The sequence below is a fragment of the Petromyzon marinus genome, chromosome 3 (assembly GCF_048934315.1).
Source record: "Petromyzon marinus isolate PM22_M1 ecotype Great Lakes invasive population chromosome 3, UKy_Petmar_22M1.pri1.0, whole genome shotgun sequence".
Taxonomy (NCBI): domain Eukaryota; kingdom Metazoa; phylum Chordata; class Hyperoartia; order Petromyzontiformes; family Petromyzontidae; genus Petromyzon; species Petromyzon marinus.
Window position 1 is genome coordinate 12,466,968 of NC_133669.1, and position 21,544 is coordinate 12,488,511.

The following is a 21,544-nucleotide window of genomic DNA, read 5'->3' on the forward strand; positions in this document are numbered from 1 at the left end:
ACTCCGGTGACTTACGTTCGAGACCCGGCCTCAGTTAACGTCGGTGGCGAGTGATAACTGAATCGCCCTCCCCACCACCCCGCCGATCGCTTACCTACAATGACTAGCGTGGTGAAGTATGGTCAAACAATCCCATCAAGCTAAGCAGGCAAACGCTGGGCCAAAAGCTCATAAAATCCTGGTGGCTTGAAAAATATAATAATTTCATGTGGAGAGTTGAATGGGCATTAAGTTCAGAATACATGTTTTTGTTATTTACTACAGAACGTGTAATGCTCCAAAACAGCACAATGTGAGTTTATATACCATAGATGAACCATTCTTTGAGGGTTAGGTCATTCCGTTAGCTTCACATTGACATTAACTGACCCACTGGTATCAAGGGAGCCAGCGTTTAATCAAAACAAAGCAAACCTCAGTGTTTGACTCACCCATCGGGGGACAAAACATGGCTTTGTTGTAAAACGGCCAAAAAGGTAGACAACTACATTTTTACATGGGTCCACAACTAACAGCAGCATGCTCATTCGTGCAACGGACAACAGTGAATACATTGCATTTGTATTGCAACATCATGTTGCACATGTTTGTAAAGGTGCTCTCCCCTTGAAATTAAATTACTTGTCACAATTCAGTGTCATGATTCAAGAATCGATTATTTTTTGGACGTGGTAAATGTGGCTGCAAGGATCAATAAACATGAATCTCAACAAATACATGGAAAATAATCGACCTTTACACGAATCATTCTCTGCGCATATCATGAACATGAGAATCGATTACGATATATGAATCGATACATGGACACTATCGCAGATGTATGTAACACTGAGCTTAACTGGTTAAAAAAGCACATTAATCCACAATCACATGACAACTTTTAAAATAAAACACATTGTGAATGTATTATCAAGCTGAGTGCATTTAAAATGTGAGTGTTGTTTAAAGTAACATTTACTATGAAAGTCACAATGAGCTAATGTAATCAGACAACTGTTTCTACAGTTAATTTGTTCATGAAGTCCAAAGCAAAATCTGGAATCTACGTTTGTACAGTAATTGCCTTTCTCCCAATGGCATGCCGATAGCACTATCAACATCGCAAGATGAGGACTCCATTTGAAACCCTCCCACAGCAGTCCTCCTTCACCGGTGTACGTTAGAGAATGGCTTGCAAAAACTAGATATCACAGAACTGCTTCTGAAATCTCAAGTGATCTCTGATCCGCACTAGGGGGCAGCAACTTCCCCAACCCGCCCTGCTCGATAGACTAACGTTCGTCACGTGACAATCAAAGCGACATTTATTCATTCACAAGATTGAAATTTAGCCAAATTAAGTGCAAACTCTAATGTAATGCGATGGATGTTTTGTGTGTGCAGTCTCTGGTGACCAGGCTGATTTCAACGAGCTACACTCGGAAATCCAGTGTAATCACGGGCAGAGTTTTCAAACCCAACATCTCAGCAGTGCAGGTTCAGGGCTTTGACCCCTACGCCACCTGGCCACATGCCAGTGTAGTGTAATTGACATTTGGGTGGCTTCTGCGAACTCTTTCTGGCCTCGATTATACTTCTGTTACATCATACTCGGTCTGACAGATTGCTCGTGATTGTAACCGCATGCAATGTTGAGTCACATGCTCTGACGTTCTGATGCTTGCGGACAGAATTAGCCTGCTTTTCCACTGTGACGGGTCACATGATGGGCACCATCACCTGAACAATGACATCACAGCTCTTTTCGAACTTTCTTTACAAGTCAGACGCATCCAATTAACACTTGTTATATTAGGAGGGAAAATGGGACTTGGCACGATGCCTGTCGGATCTCTGGTGCAAGGAGAAATACAGTAGTTTTTTTTTACTTGAATGTAACCTCCTCCAATGACTGCAGGGTAAGGTGAATCCATTATATTGTACAACATACAATTATGATTCACAGTCCTTCTGTCAATCTACTGGCTTTCCCACACCATATGTATAATTTGGGTTGTTTGACCATACCTCACCATGCTGGTCGGTTCGTATTGGTAAGGGGGTGGGGGGGGGGTGGTTAGGCCCAGCACTACTTATGTTTAGCCGTGGCCAGGAATCAAACTCAGGTTGCCAGGTTTATATCGCAATGCGCTAACGACATGCACATTGGTTCCACCTCCATACAAAAATAAAAAAACGTAGATTTTTTTGCACAAGGTTGAGCAGCATTTTTCCAGTTTTACTTCAATGGGAAAATAATAATTTTACCAGAAAATGGCAAGGTCAGAATGACAAAACAAAACCGAATCTTATCGGTGCAGAGCAACAACCATTGCGTAATGTTTTACAATTTTACTGCCTCCAACCTTTCACACCTTTCAGGGTGGGTGTGGGCAATGATTTTGCCAATTCAATGCTGCCTGTTAAATAAATTTCCGTGCGAAATCTAATTAAAAACAATTCTCATGTCAATGGAAAGGGATACATTTTCACAAAATGAAAAAAGGCTTTCACGTTATCATATAACAAATTACATCAACTGTCTTTGCTGGCGGGTATAATTGCGTGAAGAATCGGCGCAGTGGTTAGCGGACTTCACTACGAACGACTTTCAGTCGTTATAGGCTATCGGATTCGTTGTGGGCAGCACAGAAAATAAGTTGTAAGACCGCTTCCCACCTTCACCAATCTGACATGGCCGAGGGTTACTTTCATGCACCTTTCTTGTTATTCACCCTTCAGCATCAATCCATAGAAAATCCTGTTTTGTTTTTCATAAATCCTGTTTGTGGATGAGAATTAATCCAGAAATTACGGCTAATTCTGATCGAAAGTCAACCAAAGGTTGTGATGAATTCATCTTAATATCCATGCTCAAACATGGATAAGATATGTAAATTGTCAGTCAGAAAAAAGTGTTGGCAATCTGTTACCTGCAGATGAGCCACCAAACTCAACCTATTGTCAGTGGTTTTACACAACTAAGTGTGACCCTAAAGCATGGACAATTCATTCCATTACCCACAGACATCAGTGTGGATAACAAGTAATTTCCACGGATAACAAAATTTGCCAAAAACATCCACACATCGCTACGGATAACAGGAGTGTCAGCGTAATGACATGTAATGTTATTTATTAACAAACAATTTCGTATCTGCATGGATTACACTATGTAACACAATTTTTGTTCCTGGGTACGAAGTCTTATTTCATAATTGCTTACGCCTCAAAAGTACAGAAAATGGCTATTATTCCCCACAAACTTTGCTTTTGTGACCAGGACTTTATGCGAACGAAAGACACAAATGCACACATTTTCTCATTGAAAATAGGTAAATTTCAAAATATCACTGTCCTGGTCACAAAAGCAAAGTTTGTGGGGAATAATAGCCATTTTCTGTACTTTTGAGGCATAAGCAATTAAACAATAACACTTACCTCCCAGGAATAAAAATTTAAAATGTTTATTACAGTGTTATGTCAGGCAATCCAAAATGTGTTTATCCTTGGAAGTATTGTTATTTATAACTAGCCTTTTGCCCGTCCAAGGACGGGTGTATTGCAGTAAATCTGAAACTTGCAAGCGAAAATCAGACCGCGACGTGATATTCATTGCATTAATGCGTGTGCAGTTTGTAAGGGCACGGTGACACAGACCTATTTTATTTTAAGGTTATAATCCCTTGTTCATCACGACGTCCTTTTTACTTCGATGTCTCAACAACAGCGTCACGGAGATCACGTGACGTGAGGGTTCTGCCTTTGTAGTGAGGGTTGTCAGTTGACGCCGAGGAGGGGGGAGGAGGCGCCTCGGCCCCCCATGTGGAGTGACGTCAGCCACTAATTATTAATGGGGGGGGGGGCCCATTTGGAGGACGTCACCTGGTCATGAATCTTCTTTGGCTCTTTAGGTAAAGTCACGTAGAATGAGAATAAAATAATAAAATAACAATACAATTCTCACGACGTTTCGGCCACAACACAAGTGGCCTTCATCAGGTGAAGGAACTGGACTGTCCAGAGGACAGCGTTGGAGTGAAGACAGCCAAGCTCAGGTCGCGTCCTTTAAGCTGTGTGGGAGGAAACAAAAACGCCTTGACAAAGGAATTAGCATAACAATGATGTACTGGACCGGCACGGTGGGGGTGGGGGAGGGGAAGGAGTTTACAAAATGTTGGTGTGAAGGGAAATAAGTGGCTGTGAAAGTTTGGGATACCACTACTTGAAAAAATATACTGTACCATTGAAAATTAGTTTAATGTTTGGTTTGATTTAGAACATCTTTCCAATGAATGCTTAATTTGAAACCATCCTCTCGGTTGAAATTGTCTGTAAATCTGAATTGCCTCGTGGACAAATCTCTGATAAAAAAACCCGTGGGTTTGCAGAGAACCTTGGTATCGGAGAAAACTATATCGTGATCACCCACGGCGTTGTCACAGCTATGTAACAGCTGTTAACAGTAACTGGGTATACACTACACTATATAATGAATACCATATAGTAAACCAATAAAAAAAACTAAAATATAAACTACCTCAATGTTATCAATAAACTCTATATATTCTCCAATCACCTAAGCTACCAACACGATATAGTTTTCTCAAGGTTCTCTGCAAACCCACGGGTTTTTTTTTTTAAATCAGATTTGTCCACGAGGCAATTCAGATTTACAGACACAATTTCAACCGAGAGGATCGTTTCAAATTAAGGAACCATTGGAAAGATGTTCTAAATCAAACCAAACATGAAACTAATTTTCAATGGTACAGTATATTTTTTCAAGTAGTGGTATCCCAAACTTTCACAGCCACTTATTTCCCTTCACACCAACATTTTGTAAACTCCTTCCCCTCCCCCACCCCCACCGTGCCGGTCCAGTACATCATTGTTATAATTCCTTTGTCAAGGCGTTTTTTTGTTTCCTCCCACACAGCTTAAAGGACGCGACCTGGGCTTGGCTGTCTCCACTCCAACGCTGTCCTCTGGACAGTCCAGTCCCTTCACCTGATGAAGGCCACTTGTGTTGTGGCCAAAGCGTCGTGATAATTTTATTGTTATTTTATTTTATTATTTTATTCTCATTCTACGTGACTTTACCGAAAGAACCAAAGAAGATGATTCCTTGCAGTCACGAAAGCTTTAAATCGAAATCTGGTCATGAATATTAACGAGTGGGGCTGGTCAATGTGGAGTGACGTCACTTGCTCATGATTATGAATGAGGGGTGGGGTGGTGTCCATTTGGAGGACGTCACTTGCTCATGACTATTAATGAGGGGGGATGGTCGATGTGGTGATGTCACGAGCGTTGACATTCCTGGGTGATTATAGTAGGTATGGTAGCACTCACGCCAAACACATAGGATGCAGTACACTTTTACTCCGAGCACAAAACAAACATTACATAACAAAGGTGTTCAGCATGAAGCTTTATTGTACACTATATACAAGGTTGCATAAAACACTGTAAAAATCCACGGTTGAAAAAAGTCATTCAAAAGTTGTATATCCAAGGGGGGGGGGGGAAGCATTCTTCCTCCTGTAGCGAGTGCACGAAGTGCAATGTACTTCGGAGGACACCCTGGATAGAAACCTTGATTTGTTCCCAGTTTCCTGCATACAAAGTTTTACTTCTTCATACACCTCTTACTAGATCGAAAGAACCATCACAATTAAGCTTTTTTATATATTTTTACAGTCATTAAGGCAAACGTCATAAAGCTAACAATCATCATTCAAAGGGAATACTGCATACAAATTCTTTTTACAATTATCTACAATGTTAATTCCCATTTGACCATCACACCATATGGACAAATACAGCTTACCGTAAAGGACTATCACCCAATGCGAGGTTAAATGGATGTTAAAACACATGCAAGTTTGCTATTTCAGGATTGCATGGCCCAAGGAGGCAAGTCTGGTGAGTGGCATCTTTAACCAGGAGCTGTACAGCACAATTCATAAGCTTCTGTGGTAGTCAGCACCATATAGGGATTACATGTATGGGAAAAGCACAATATATCCTAACCTATCACATTAATCTTACGACAGTGCACACTTTTATGTAGATGTGATAGCAGATGTCTCAGATGTCTCTAAATGGCTGCATAGATGCCCTAAATAATGAATTAGGGGTTGCTTTTGGCATAAAAGTGTTAACATTGATGGAACAAAACTGTATGCATAGCAGGGCATTACCTTGAAAAATCAGGGTACTAGATTCTAAAAGTAATCATGCAAGTTAAACCTTGAACCAACTCTGTACACGTTACATTATACAAAAGCGGACACTTTTTTTTACAAGGTACGCATAGCTGAACGCAACAGCTGTATGCACTGAAAAAATAATTGAACTACTTGGTGACAAAAATCAATTCACAGCTCTCTAAATTCATACAAAGCATGAACATTATATCGACTGCAAGAGTGAGAACAATAAATCATTTATATCTAATACGGTTGGTAAAAGTCCAGGACTGCATTTAAAACAATAGACGAATATTTATGATGCGAGTTCTCTATTTAGTGGTCCTCTCGAAACATATGAAACAAATGTAGTTATGGGGGTATTAACAAAAATTTTACACGTTTTAATTTTCCATTTTTTTTACAATCTACCACTTAATGTGCTTCGAAGACGAATCCCATGTCAAGGATCGTTACTTTGACAAAATGTATATTAGCTTATAAAAATCTATTTTTTTTTAAACCCCAATGTATTTGTACTAGAAAATGCAACATAACCCCTTCTTAAAGAACCTGCCTAAAAACGATAAAAAACATGTAATGGCTCATTTGTTGAAATCCCATACTCATCTGCTGATACATTTCAAATGTATAGAAATTAATTTATCGATGCATTTAAGCTACACGGCATAACTAAATTAAATTGTACCAAAGCCCGAGTCAGTAAAAAGTCTAGGCATGGATACAAGTCAAGATTAAGCAGTGATCAAAAGTAAATTAAGAACCCACGGACCCTTACATTTCATGCAAGAATTGTTCACATGCACACATGATGTTGCAATACAGTAAAAGCCTAGGTTAGTCCAGAGCAATGTTTTTGGGTAAACTTGGACAATTCGACAACATATATAAAAATAAAACACCCAATCTGGCAGCCCTGGAAGAGTTTTACCAAAATTCTCACGAGCAACAGCCCGCGATTTACCCTGGGATACGCTTTAGTTGCAATTTTTGGATCATAAACAACATTGTAAGGAGGGTGGAGGAAAAGAGGCCTACGGTGGTCGTCTGTCGAACCCAGTAGCAGGTGCCTCTAGAGGGAGCCAATCTGCACCTCAACCTGACCCGTCTGATGACATCGTTGATGTCGGTACCAGGACAAAAAAAAGCCTCTTACCTCACCATACCCTATTTGAACAATTTATGATCTCATAATATTTTAAGATTAAATTATTCACACAAAACATGTTGTTTCAACTGTTTCAGGGGAGGTGGAGGTGATTCAGGGACTCAAACTTTACACGGTCATGTCTTTCAAAAGAAAAGGCCAGTGGATAATTAACACGAATGTGCTGGGATCGCAATCACGATGTAAAAAAAAAATCACAAGCTCAATATCCAGCTGACATCGACCATCATTGCATGTGCATGGAAGCTAGGGCTCTGAATCACACTGCAGCCAGTTCCTTATATATGTGTTGGATGACCGTTTCAAAACTGAAAAGTAAAAAAAAGTTGTATCCATAAAAAAACAATTGTACAATTATTTAACAAATATAAACGTGGATAAATGTCATTAACAAAAAAATCACATTTAATTCTGGCCACATCACTGGGGTCCAGTGAGAAACTGCACAGATCACACATCCAACTTAGAGCAAATGGAAATTACACATTTTACTTAATTGTGTTTGAGGATATACTTCAAAAGATCAACACATTCGGTATGACTATATTACACCTTTGCAATAGAAAAATAAGAGTTGAGGACACTTGACAAGCACTGAACTAAGCAAAAGTTGTACAGTGGCCATCGATTAACGATCCGCCTCCCATAGGGCCCCATTGTTTCCATTAATGATACATTTTCGATTAATGTTTACGATAATCACGCGAACCCGTCAACTTCGGCCAATCGAAGCGCTCATAAGTGGACTCAGACATCAGCCAGCAGCGACCCGCCCCTGTTATGAGCGTCTTGAGACCAACTGGTTATCTTTTCAATGTTTAATAAACATTGCTTGTGGAAACAGCTCCCTTGAATACTTAGGGATGTGTTACTTAAAAGTTAAGTAAGATCAATAACAAAAGATCGAGGAAGTCGGCACAGCAGACAAAATGTTGATAGTTTCTTCAAAGAGACCAAGATTGGAGCCATAAACATCTGAAGGCAAGAATGATAATTTGATGCTCAATTTATGCAAATTTGTATGCTCTATTTATTAATAATTTATCCATGTTTCTATGAATATTAATGCTCTAATGTTCTTATAACATTTATTTATTAAAATTGCATGTTTAAATACTATTAACTATGCTTTTAGGGTGGTCATCTTCCAAACGTCTTTGAAATCAAGCCTTTAACATGCATTTCCTATATTCGACTCACGATAATTTTAATCAACGATGGTTTTCGTGGAACAAATTAATATCGTTAATCGAGGGACCACTATTATGATCTTACATTTTTTTCTTGGCAGCCCCATGGTGTAGTTTTGTATGTTATCATAAGCACGAGTACACCGAGACAAAAGCCATGTATGCCTTCCATTTAAAACACGTATTTCATGGGAGATATATGTACATATACAACATCTATGTATATACAGTAGAATGTGTGTGTGTATATTTACACAAAGGCAATCAATTCAGCTTTGAGAAGTGGATATTAAAACGTTTCTAAGGACATCGACTGATTGTTTCACTAGAGGAACGCCCCGAGAATTATTCGGTTTCCTCGGCTGTTAGGTTCTGCCATCGTGTTTGCAATTCTCAAAACCTTTAGACCACCCCTTGTATATACACAGTATATAACCCTTTAAAAAAAAGTGCACATTTCTATTGCTTGTGAAAACATTTGAACTTACAACCTATCAGACCACTGTGTAGACAAATACACTACTAAAACCATAAGGCCGCTAAGTTAATAAACCATAAATACATTTCATTTTAAAAATTCATTTCCATAAATAAATTTTGAAATCATTTTACTAAACGCTAAAGATAATTATCCTAAAATATGGATGTTCATTAAAATACAGATGATTTATTGATATATTTTGTACATGATAAAGCAATCCCACATCTTTGGGTGGCCAGCTGCAAGTTGGAAAGCCGACTAATCTTGATTTGAAGCTTTCGTGACTGCAGGAATCCACACTCTTTGCTTATTTCAGTAAAGTCACGTAGGTAGAAGAATAAATCACGACGTTTAGATCACCACACGAGCAATCCGTCCCTCAGGTGGGATTATTATTTTTCTACGTGACTTTACCGAAAGAACCGAAGGAGTATGGAAAGCCGACTGTTGAAATATAATTGTGGCACGCCGATATTAAACGTATGCAAATTAGATCGGCGATATTAGCAGCCATCTCCAACACTCCCCATGTTTGCATAGCAGAAACGGTTATTGAGTTACGTGACGTCACTTTTCAAGTAAGACGACTCGCAGTAAACAACACATCGTGACGTAACACTTTGGGGGGGGGGGGGGGGTGGTTGGCATTTCATCATCATTTTACCTCCAAGAGCTTTGAGCTGTGCAGCAGGTACAACACCATTTACAATATCCCATTGCCCAGGTCGAGGGGCAAAAGCATTACCACAGCTCTCTTGCTGCAACACGCAGGGCCAGTTGTTTATCATCATTATTGCAAGGCAAGCTTTGACAAAAATACGATTTTAAATCTCTAGTTTGTATTATAAAGGAGGTGTTTTACACACAAGCCACGTAAAATGTATAGACGACGTTCCTTTATTAGACCCTTTTAGTGCAGTGACTTTTTTGGGGAAAATCCTTCAGGCAACCTCCAATATGGAATCTCATTGTCAGTTACACAGCATTACCAACAATTAAACACACGCAACAGCAGCAGCAGCCTTTCAGGATGATGACACTCTTATATAAGTTGTGTATAAAGTGAAACATACCTTTAAACTCACTGCATTTATCAGCGGCAAGTAAAAGGCAATAAATACAGACCTTATACTTGGACATTGCTCACAAAGACACACACAATTAATCAGATGCACCGGCAATGCACTACATTTTAACCCGGATATGAATCCAGTGCAGAATAATGGATTAGTGCGCATCAATGAAAAACACGAGTAATGATACACTGTAGGACAGCAGAGGCACCTTCCAATATGAAGCAATTCCATGAGACCAGGTTTCAGGCCGTGACTTAGGCACATGAGTGGAGGCTTGCAAGTGAATTCCATCCAATTAATAGCGGCCCTTTAGTGTTCGTGTCTAACAGCTCAAAGGAAGTGAATTACAGAAACAGCCCGCGTGAGCCGAATACCAAAATACCTATTTCACTTGAAAACAAGACGTTCTCTTCGGCGAATCAATTGCAGTGTTACAGTGGTCATGTAACACTGGGTGTACATTTTGTGCATTGGTTTGACAGGACAGGCACAGAATCAAATACTGTCATTCACAGAGTCGCACTTCTCTGGATTTTTTTAAATCTGCTGAAATGGCCCAAAACATGATCTCCTGAAATGACGTTTCAAGTTACTGACAATTAGTTGCCTCTTGTTCCCACGATTATGGCTGTTAACTTCTGAAAGGGGCTTCATAAAAATGTGTGATTGCAAGTAACGTTTAAATCTTTGTTTTATATGTAAGCACCACCGAGGAACTGGAGCATGACAAACGTGTTTTCCTCTATACAAGCTGGAATATCAAGGCAACACATCTGACTGACAACATAGAAAAGGTTTGTAAATCGTGATACCACCTCCGCAGAATTGTTTTCACACCCTGCCAAAAAAATGTAGAATGGCTACACCCACTGTGGTCACATTCATTTTTTTATTTACAACTATTTTTCAGTTGTGTTCAACAGGCCAAGCTTGGTTAATTTCTTGTCTTTCCATTCACAGAGTATCCTCAATCGTAGCCAGGAACCTTTTAGCCCACCAGTCCTCAAGGTCCACTGGAACAAAGTCTCCTAGAAGAAAAACACACCTCAAGTAAACAATCCCAACAGTCTCAGATTACCATTAAGTGTAAAATTAAGTGACCTTAAAGTAATTCTGGGACATCATAACACTTGGAGATATCTTAGTACAAGTACTCCCTTAATACATGATGATGATGAGACGGTTAGGGTAGGGCAGGAAAAAAAACTTTTTTTCATATAAAGTGTCCCCAAACATGTTCAATTTAGATGCCAAGTAAATCTAAATTGTATTCTGGTGATCCGACTCCCGTGAAAATACTTGTATTGTGACCATCACTCAAATGACTACGTAATTATTGTTATATGGCTGGGCGGGTGGTGGCGAGGTCAACATTCTCAAATCAAGTCCAAGGTTCATTGGGACGGTGCCTCAGACAACAACACGATGACTGTGCAGGATCAAGCGGCAAACAATTCACCTTGTTTGTACCGATCCCATGACAATCACCGCGACACTGCTCAATTGTTTTACCGAAATTTATATTATGAACGTCACGCATTGTGCAATAGCATTGTATAATGAACCGGTGATGGAAAATGTCAAGCCGGCTGAAATGCGCAGTTTAGCGATACAGTTTGGTGATACGAGTCTCATGCAGAAGTGTTTGTTAAGGTGGTGCTGAGAGTTTAAATATGGATGTTAGTCAATAACAAGTAATGATATAGATCTGACAGCAGATGTCTCGAAATGGCTGCATATGTGCCCTGAATAATTCATTATTCTTTGCTTCTGGCATAAAGGTGTTACAACACGGATGTAACAAATCTGTATGTGTAGCAGGGCATTACCTTGAAATATACAGTGAAGGAAAAAAGTATTTGATCCCCTGCTGATTTTGTACGTTTGCCCACTGACAGAGAAATGATCAGTCTATAATTTTAATGGTAGGTTTATTTGATTTGAACAGTGAGAGACAGAATAACAACCACAAAATCCAGAAAAACGCATGTCAAAAATGTTATAAATTGATTTGCATTTTAATGAGGGAATTAAGTATTTGACCCCTCTGCAAAACATGACTTAGTACTTGGTGGCAAAACCCTTGTTGGCAATCACAGAGGTCAGACGTTTCTTGTAGTTGGCCACCAGGTGTGCACACATCTCAGGAGGGATTTTGTCCCACTCCTATTGCAGATCTTCTCCAAGTCATTAAGGTTTCAAGGCTGACGTTTGGCAACTCAAACCTTCAGCTCCCTCCACAGATTTTCTATGGGATTAAGGTCTGGAGACTGGCTAGGCCACTCCAGGACCTTAATGTTCTTCTTCTTGAGCCACTCCTTTGTTGCCTTGGCCGTGTGTTTTGGGTCATTGTCATGCTGGAATACCCATCCACGACCCATTTTCAATGACTTGGCTGAGGGAAGGAGGTTCTCACCCAAGATTTGACGGTACATGGCCCCGTCCATCGTCCCTTTGATGCGGTGAAGTTGTCCTATCCCCTTAGCAGAAAAACACCCCCAAAGCATAATGTTTCCACCTCCATCTTTGACGGTGGGGATGGTGTTCTTGGGGTCATAGGCAGCATTCCTCCTCCTCCAAACAGCGAGTTGAGTTGATGCCAAAGAGCTGCATTTTGGTCTCATCTGACCACAACACTTTCACCCAGTTGTCCTCTGAATCATTCAGATGTTCATTGGCAAACTTCAGACGGGCATGTATATGTGCTTTCTTGAGCAGGGGGACCTTGCGGGCGCTGCAGGAATTCAGTCCTTCACGGCGTAGTGTGTTACCAATTGTTTTCTTGGCGACTATGGTCCCAGCTGCCTTGACATCATTGACAAGATCCTCCCGTGTAGTTCTGGGCTGATTCCTCACCGTTCCCATGATCATTGCAACTCCACGAGGTGAGATCTTGCATGGAGCCCTAGGCCGAGGGAGATTGACAGTTCTTTTGTGTTTCTTCCATTTGCGAATAATCGCACCAACTGTTGTCGCCTTCTCACCAAGCTGCTTGGCAATCGTCTTGTAGCCCATTCCAGCCTTGTTTAGGTCTACAATCTTGTCCCTGACATCCTTGGAGAGTTCTTTGGTCTTGGCCATGGTGAAGAGTTTGGAATCTGATTGATTGATTGCTTCTGTGGACAGGTGTCTTTTATTACAGGTAACAAGCTGAGATTAGCACTCCCTTTAAGAGTGTGCTCCTAATCTCAGCTTGTTATTCTGTCTCTCACTGTTAAAATAAACCTACCATTAAAATTATAGACTGATCATTTCTTTGTCAGTGGGCAAACGTACAAAATCATCAGGGGATCAAATACTTTTTTCTCCTCACTGTAAGGGTACTAGATTCTCTGTACACGTTACATCATACAAAAGCATGGACATCATTTTTGACAAGCTATGCATAGCTGAATGCAACAGCTGTATGTGCACTGAAAATTGTATTTAACTATCTACTTTAATGACAAGATCAACTTACAGCTGTAAATGCTAGACAACGCATAAACATTCTATCAACTGACAATTAGAAACATTTAATAATGAAGGTTTATCATTATGGTTATTGGAGGCAGATTTTGCTAAGGCTTTTTAGTAACCCAACCACTTACTTTTCTGATTGTCATCCGATGTGTCCAGCACATACTCCACAGGTCCTGTGGAGTTTCCATTCAGCTGCCTGTTGTTCATATCCTGTTTCACATTTTGCCATGCTAAACAGGAGACAACAAAACCAGAGGGAAAACTGTCAATTTTATGCACCTACGAAAACAGTTCTCAAAGCACAGTTAGGTATATTTTAACACGATATATTGTACCTGGGTATATCTTATAAAATGCTGTAATATATAGGTTCACTGTAATCGAGATATATTAATATATGGGGGTGACTGTTATATAGCAGAAAGTACAGCTGATCCCTTGCAGCTGCCAAGCATGACCCATTATGTCAAACCCAGCCACAATGACATCATATGGATTCCATAACACATTAGGTGAAAGGCGTTTTCACCTTACAAGTACTGCTACAAACCACATAACCCACAGTAAACACCCACAGTAAAACACACACACAAACACACACACAAACACAGGCACACACACCAATACTCGCTGATTGAACAGCTATTGAGGTGCTTGGCTAAATTGTTTGTTTAAATTTCATGGCCAGTTTTGGCACTTCATTCTGGTTCTGCCTGTTTGGAGATACAATGACTGCCGTTTTGTCACTCTGCAGAAACCAACCAATCACCATTTGGTGATGAGAGTGTAAAAAGGTGTAAAGGTGCAGCCGAGCAATTATTGGCTCATGCCACTGCTGGTGGAAGTGTCTCCACGACAGGCAGCTTTAGAGATCCCCTCCAGAAAGAGCGATAATTTGGGCTATTCTTCAGCACCACTTCGATGTATGAGATAGGTTGGGAGTAGCAACCCTTTATGTGCAAAATTTTAAATATTGAAGGCAGTAGTTTAAGTCAAAGGCATTTTAAAAGGGATAGAAAAACAAATGTAACCAAAGACGGGCATTTCAAACAGTGGGCCATGATCCCAGAGACAATTATTTACTTATGCAAATGTTATGATTTTTTTTTTATAAATAAATAGTAGCTGACACAATTGACTTAAAGCTTTCGTAACTGCAGGAATTCATACTTTGGGTCTTTCGGTAAAGTCACGTAGATAGGTTTGTTATTTTCTTTCAACCTATCTACGTAACTTTACTGAAAGACCCAAAGAATAACAATTGTTTCATACACAGACAATTGTTAACAGATGCAGCACTAAAGACAAAGAAACTACAGAATATGCCTAAGCATGTCTGTACCATACTTAAGTAACATTCTTGTTCGAACACCATAAGTAAAAAACTCATAAATGCTGTCTCAATTCTGAAACCACTGTTGCTAGGATAGAGGTTAACTTGTAAGCTTTGCAAGGAGCTTTACTATCACAGTGGCTTGATATCCAAATTATATCTTGGACTAAATTTAAATCAAACTCTTTGGTTTTATTCGGTAAAGTCACGTAGGTAAAAAATTTAAATCACTCAGAATTACACATCTTTCCTTACAACACTGTCATGCTTGTATCGGCTAAATTTCCAAACGAAGTCAACTTAATTCAATATCACTTCATGGGACCTCCTTTGCCAGTACCAAAATATGAGAATAGGTTTTTCCCCTTTTATCTGGCAACAAAACAGGTGTTAAGATGTTAAAACACCAAACCGAAACTTTTAGAGGAATCATGTCTGCATTAACCACAATACTTGTGGTCAAAATGCAAAAAAAAACCTGATAATATATCCATTGTCTTTGAAACTGGTTGGTCCACACCAGAGACAGCTTTCTTTTGAGCCTCAGCCTCATCTTAAACGGTGTTAGAACAGAGGACGCCAAAAGGCGTACACAGCCCAAAGACAATGCCACTATCAGAGTAATGAGAGCTCGGGGTGAGCATCTACATCATGGGACCTCCTTTGCCAGTACCAAAATATGATAATAGGGGTTTCCCCTTTTTCTGGTTTGTAAATTTAAGGGACTATTTCTTGGATACCATGAACTGGTGAAGGCTGTATGCCTTTTGGCGTTCTGTGGTCTAACACCGTTTGAGACGAGGCTGAGGCTCAAAAGAAAGCAGTCTCTGGTGTGGACCAATCAGTTCCAAGGACAATGCATATATTATCAGTGTTTTTTGTTTGCATTTTGACCACAAGTATTGTAGTTAACGCAGACATGATTCCTTGTAAAAGGTTTTAGTTTGGTGTTTTAACAACTTAACACCTGTTTTGTTGCCAAATAAAAGGGGAAAAACCTATTCTCAATATCACTTGTCATCACCAAAATTGCTCCTAAATTCCCAAAAAAGGAAGATCATGCTTTTTTCTTTCAACAAAAATCTAGTTTAATTCCCTTAATCTATTACGGATATCAGACACAATATCCTTGAACAAGAGTTCTTCAAAATACTTGGGTTTACAGATTGATTAAAAACTTACATTCCAACCGCATACTGATCACGTCTCAAAGAACATCTAATAAAAAAATAGGGGTTTTATACAGAAACAAAGTTTTTCCATTCGATTGAACCTGAAAATTGACGTTATCATTCTACTACTTAACGACTGCTGCTTACATATAGCTACTAATGAAATACGAAACAGATTAAACCCGCTTTATCACTCTGCTCTTCGATGTGCACTGGATGTACCATACAGGACCCGCCATTGTGACCTCTACTTAAAATCTCACATCGCTTGATGCAAGGCAAAATCTACATTGGGCCCTGTTCATCCATAAAATCCCGATTGACAAATATGCGCTATACTTAGCCAATTTCATTAACCCCACTGTCAAACCCAAGAAACCTCAGACATCCATCTAAATTGCCTTTTAACTATCCCAAGAACGAGAATTGCCGTTGCAGCACCAAAGTGTCGCGACCTTTTGATTTAAAGCTTTCGTGACTGCAGTAATTCATATTCTTAGCCCTTTCGGTAAAGTCACGTTGAAGGGAACACCTGATGACGACCGTTTATGTTATGGTCGAAACGTCGTGAGAATTTCTATTGTTTTATATATATTTTATTATTTTATTGTTTCCCTTCAACGTGACTTTACCGAAAGAGCTAAGAATATGTGGCGACCTTGTTTTCTCCCTTAACATCGTACATCTTCCGTCAAAAGATATCCTGAAACAGAAAATGAGTGCTGGATACAGCCACATTGAGGAATGTGATTGCTAACTTTGATCCTTACCTGTGTATCGATCGTTACATTTTAATGTGAAATTTTATTTTGGGACTGCGTGTTGTCTTTCTGTTGTTTTGCTGTTTTGTTCAAGCTTGCATTTATCGTTGAAATATCGGCAAGGATTGATGTGCTCTTGCAATTTGTACCTAAGCTTTAATTGTTTTTATTTTAGTGACTTGTTTACACCTTTCCTGTACTTTGCAGTCCTATCAGTTCTGTATTGTTCTTGTAAATTTCTGACATGGCGCTACTGGACATCTGTGAAAGAGCTTCATAGCTCATTGGATTCCTCCAGTCTAAATAAAGATTCTGGTTCTGACAGTGGGTGATCTTTTAGGTTATCCCTTGCACGTCTGTCGACTCTGATTATGCAAGGGGTCAGCAATCGGAGCCAAACCATTGCCGCCACAATTCTGCCATCTGCTGTATAAACCTGAAGTGTGCAGTGTGGGCGATTGAACAAAAAAAATAACCAGGGCTGTTGACCGTGTATCATATACATGGAAAGCAAATTGTGCTTTACAAAACCGTTAGTGTAGCTTGGGAAAGCTGTCAGATGGAGAAGATTACAAACCAATGAAACATTTCCATAAGGACATAAATGTCGTGCTCAAATTGAGGATGAATGTTACTTCAAACTGTATTACACACCAATGCTGAATGTATCATTTAGGATACAAAATCACTTGTGTAAAAAGTCTGTGTGGCCAGTTTTGCACATGTTGTTAAGCAAAAAAAAAATGATTTGAAGCTTTCGTGACTGCAGGAATTACTCTTTTGTTCTTTCAGTAAAGTTATGTAGAAAGAAAATAAATTAAATAATAGAATACGACGTTTCGATTGCAACACAAGCAACCGTCATCAGGTGTCAATGAATGCAAGCTCGGAGAGAGACAAAACACAGACACGGAGAGAGACACATACACAGAGAGACACAGAGAGAGAGAGAGACACATACACAGAGAGAGACAAAGAGAGACACGCACAGAGAATCAACTCCTCTGTGACGAGGCATTATATATAGAGAGGGGTGGGGGCAGAGAAATTAGCATGTCAATCAGAGCGGCAGGGGGAGAGAAATTGGAAGAATAGAACCAAAGAGTATGGATCCTTGCAGTCACAAAAGCTTCAAATCTAGAAACCTAGTAAAACTTAGAAATGGAATGCAATCGAAACGTCGTATTCTATTATTTTATTATTTCCCTTCTACGTGACTTTACCGAAAGAACCAAAGAATAATTTCCTGCAGTCACGAAAGCTTGAAATCAAGTTTGAACCACCTCTACGGGGAGGATTTCCACACAACTCATACTTAAACTTCTAATTTAGCAATCTTTGGAAGAACGTAATCAACCAGGTAAAGTGTTAACTGTTGTGTTAGCCGACTCTCTGTGTTGCATTACATTCCATGTCTAAGTTTACTAGGTTTGTTTTCTCAAACTCCCAATTTCTCTCCCCCTGCCACTCTCATTGACATGCTAATTTATCTGCCCCCCCTCTCTCTTTATATAATACCTCGTCACAGAGGCGTTATTTCTCTGTGTCTCTGTGTGTTTCTCTCTGCGTGTGTTTTCTCTCGATGTGTCTCTGCCCCATGTGCGTCTCTCTCTCTGTGTATGTGTCTCTTGCATTCATTCACACCTGATGGCGGTTGCTTGTGTTGCAATCAAAACGGCGTATTCTATTATTTCTTTATTTTTCTTTCTACGCGACTTTACCAAAAGAACCAAACAGCAAATAAAAAGTCCAGAGGGCACGTTGTGCACCCATGACCTCTGAAACTCAAGGTGGCAAAGCAGATCCATCTGGAGCTTCTACGAAAAATAACCAATCGTTGGCCTATGGCCCCGAACCGTCAGTTACAGGTCATGCAGATACTCCCAACCTTGACAAACAATACCAATGCATGCCGGAGTCACGGCAGCGAAATCTGGGGATCACAAAGACAAAGTCGCCCAGAGCAGGAGACTGGGCGAATGAACAATTATAGCATTTTACATTTCTCCAGTTATGGTGTAAATAACACTTTATGCATGTGGAGACGTACAATGTTTTATTCTTAATAAACAACCTGTATTAGACATAATCTATTATTGCTTTATACAGTGCAAACTAAACTATATGTATATAAAGCTATTGTGTAAAATAATTGAGGCATTTGTAAATTTACTGATAGGCCACTCCAGACTGTAGGGTCATTCGGGTCATGTGACCAATTCATCACGTGAGTGCCCAAGGGTGAAGGAGAGCAGATAATTATCACTATTCATTTATGTAAGCCATGGCCGGGATTTAAACTCTGGTTGCAGAGCAGTACGCCAACCACTGCACCACCTCTTTGCCCCTGGCATCGAGATTCTGATATTGCTAAATATTCCCAAACAATGTTGCAGCAAGTGACGATCTAGAAGTCAAGCCATGTTGCCACCACCACGGCACGCACGTTGATATGTGTCGTGGTAGCGTACTTCAAGTGACACTAAAGTTGCCCTTCTCTGGTTTCATTTCTATTCCTGATAATCCCTCTTTCCCCATCTGACTAACCCAAGCCAACCTGATTAACCACATTGCCCCGAGTGGCCTAAGCAGCCAGCAGGCAAATTACGATGCACTGTAAATCAACCCCTTGACGTAAGGAGTTCCCCGCCTTTGCAAAAATACAAGTGAAGTGATGACCCAAATTGCTCATTATCATCAGCCATTTCGAATGCACTACTGGATCAAGGCCACAGCAAGCCACGATTGAGCAGTAAACCGAAATGTAATGAGTAACCAATTAAAGTTGTCCATTGCAACATCATAATGGCTGACTTTCACACGAAAATAGGTCAAATGTGCACATACACGATGCGAGGTTGGTATTTGGCGTGAGGAATAGGTGCCGTGTGCATCTGTTAAGAGTTTGCAGACAGCCAATACATGAAAATGGTAAATACTTGTTTCAAAAAGGAATCTAAGGAATGGACATGCCCAAACGGCAAAATTGTGAACAAAAATTGATTTAACTACAACTCGAATGACTGAAATAATAAAAGGCAAGTTTCCAGGATTTCCCTGCCATGTCTAGTGAACGTTACCACACACAGGTTGCCCTTGGGGAATGAAAGCGGATTCATTTGGTTAATTGAAATTACATTTCCTACATTCCTTATATTGATATAATCTGTATCTGCTTTTGAAGTTTTCAAAGGGCTTGACAACATCACAGCATTAATTGATATCAACTGCCTCTAGCCAAGGCAGCTGCTATTAAATCATATTAAATAACTCACCTGTCAAACACACACTCATGTAGCACTGGCAAGTATTGCTCTCAGCATAACTATTTAGTAAAACAAATGTAGGGAAATGTGGAATGTCATTTTTGTAATAATAGATTCGCATAAATAATCTGTATAAAGTACATTAAAAAAATGCATCTTAAACGTAAAACAGTATTTCCAAATGACAACTCCATATGAAACAATGAAAGCAATAACAATATTGAACCAGTATCATCAACACAAAGAGGTAAATTGCTGTAGAGAGAAAACTTATTTTCTATATTAGCTGGGCGGTTATGCTTATGAATTTATGGAAACCGATTTCACGACACGTTTGTAAATTCAACTTCGAAACGATAAACGGAACTATTTTTTTTAAATAATTTACTGGTACCACGAGTCAGGAACTGGTAACCATTCCCAGTGATAATGTAGTAATGAATGCACAGATTTAAGAAATGTACTCCATTGTTTCAACTGCTGCCACCGGGAGACTGAATCGAACCGAACTGAACCAGCGGCCACTGAACTGCAAGTCCAGCGTCCTCACCGTTTACATCCCAGCAGCTCGCTTCGGTTCTCAGTTAAAAAGGTAAAACAAGCTATGTTTCTTGTTAAAAAGGAATCTGTGTGACAAAACTACAACAGTTGTTTTTCAAAGTTATTCCCCATTCGGTTACTGGTAATTAAGAAAAATGAAATAAACAACCTTATTTTCTATATTCGTTAGTTTAACACGTAGGCTTTCGCGACCAATATAATTCATGATAAAAGGTTTTTGGGTTAGATCGCGTTATTATATATTCGTGTCAAATTACAAAAAAACAAAGCAGTGTTTTTTTATGTATACATATGATAATATACTGAGAATAGCTCCATTGTAAGAGATGTACATCTTGCACAACCCCATTGGCAGAGACAGATGTTTTAATTCAAATATGCACTCTAAATTGACAGCAGCATTTGAAATTAGGCCAGAAGATAACACAATGCGAGTAATAAATATAAAGATGAGTTTATGTTTGAGGAAACAGCTCCTTGAACTATAGCTGCAGTACCATGGCATGTGCATCTCCTGTCTTCCAGGCTTACACAAACATTCATAATGCAATAAATATTAATTTGATAAACGAGCGAGGTCTTGCAATACGAGTAGTACGTATACGCTTTGTCTGCCAAGCGTCACTATCTCACAACTGATATACGAGTGCTTCGATATACGAGTGGTTTGGATTACAAACACGTTTCCGGAACGAATTATGCTCGCAATCCAAAGTTTTACTGTATATGTTAAACATTTATTGAATGGGTTTACAAGAGGAGTGAATATTTATAGTGGAAGGCGAAACAAAAAAGGTCAAACTGGCCCATCATACTAATATACTATATTAGAAACAAGTTTTGCTGGCTTGCTGGCTGGATGATGCACGGGCACGCAAGT

General features: G+C 39.6%; 1 protein-coding gene across 3 annotated transcripts in view; it reads right to left on the bottom strand.

Moving 5' to 3' along the window:
* Positions 1 to 5,400: 5,400 nt before the first annotated feature.
* The window catches only part of LOC116953997 (MAPK regulated corepressor interacting protein 2), a 32,447-nt gene continuing 16,303 nt past the window's right edge, over positions 5,401 to 21,544 (bottom strand). For 2 of the 3 annotated variants that reach the window (XM_076074188.1, XM_032974380.2), the window contains 2 exons: positions 13,700 to 13,801; positions 5,401 to 11,137 (listed from right to left, as the gene is read on the bottom strand). In XM_076074188.1, the coding sequence (XP_075930303.1) occupies positions 11,064 to 11,137; positions 13,700 to 13,801 (176 nt within the window). In that variant the 3' untranslated portion in view covers positions 5,401 to 11,063. Of the gene's footprint in view, positions 11,155 to 13,699; positions 13,802 to 21,544 lie in introns of all 3 variants that reach the window. The other variant, XM_032974389.2, reaches the window with a different exon arrangement.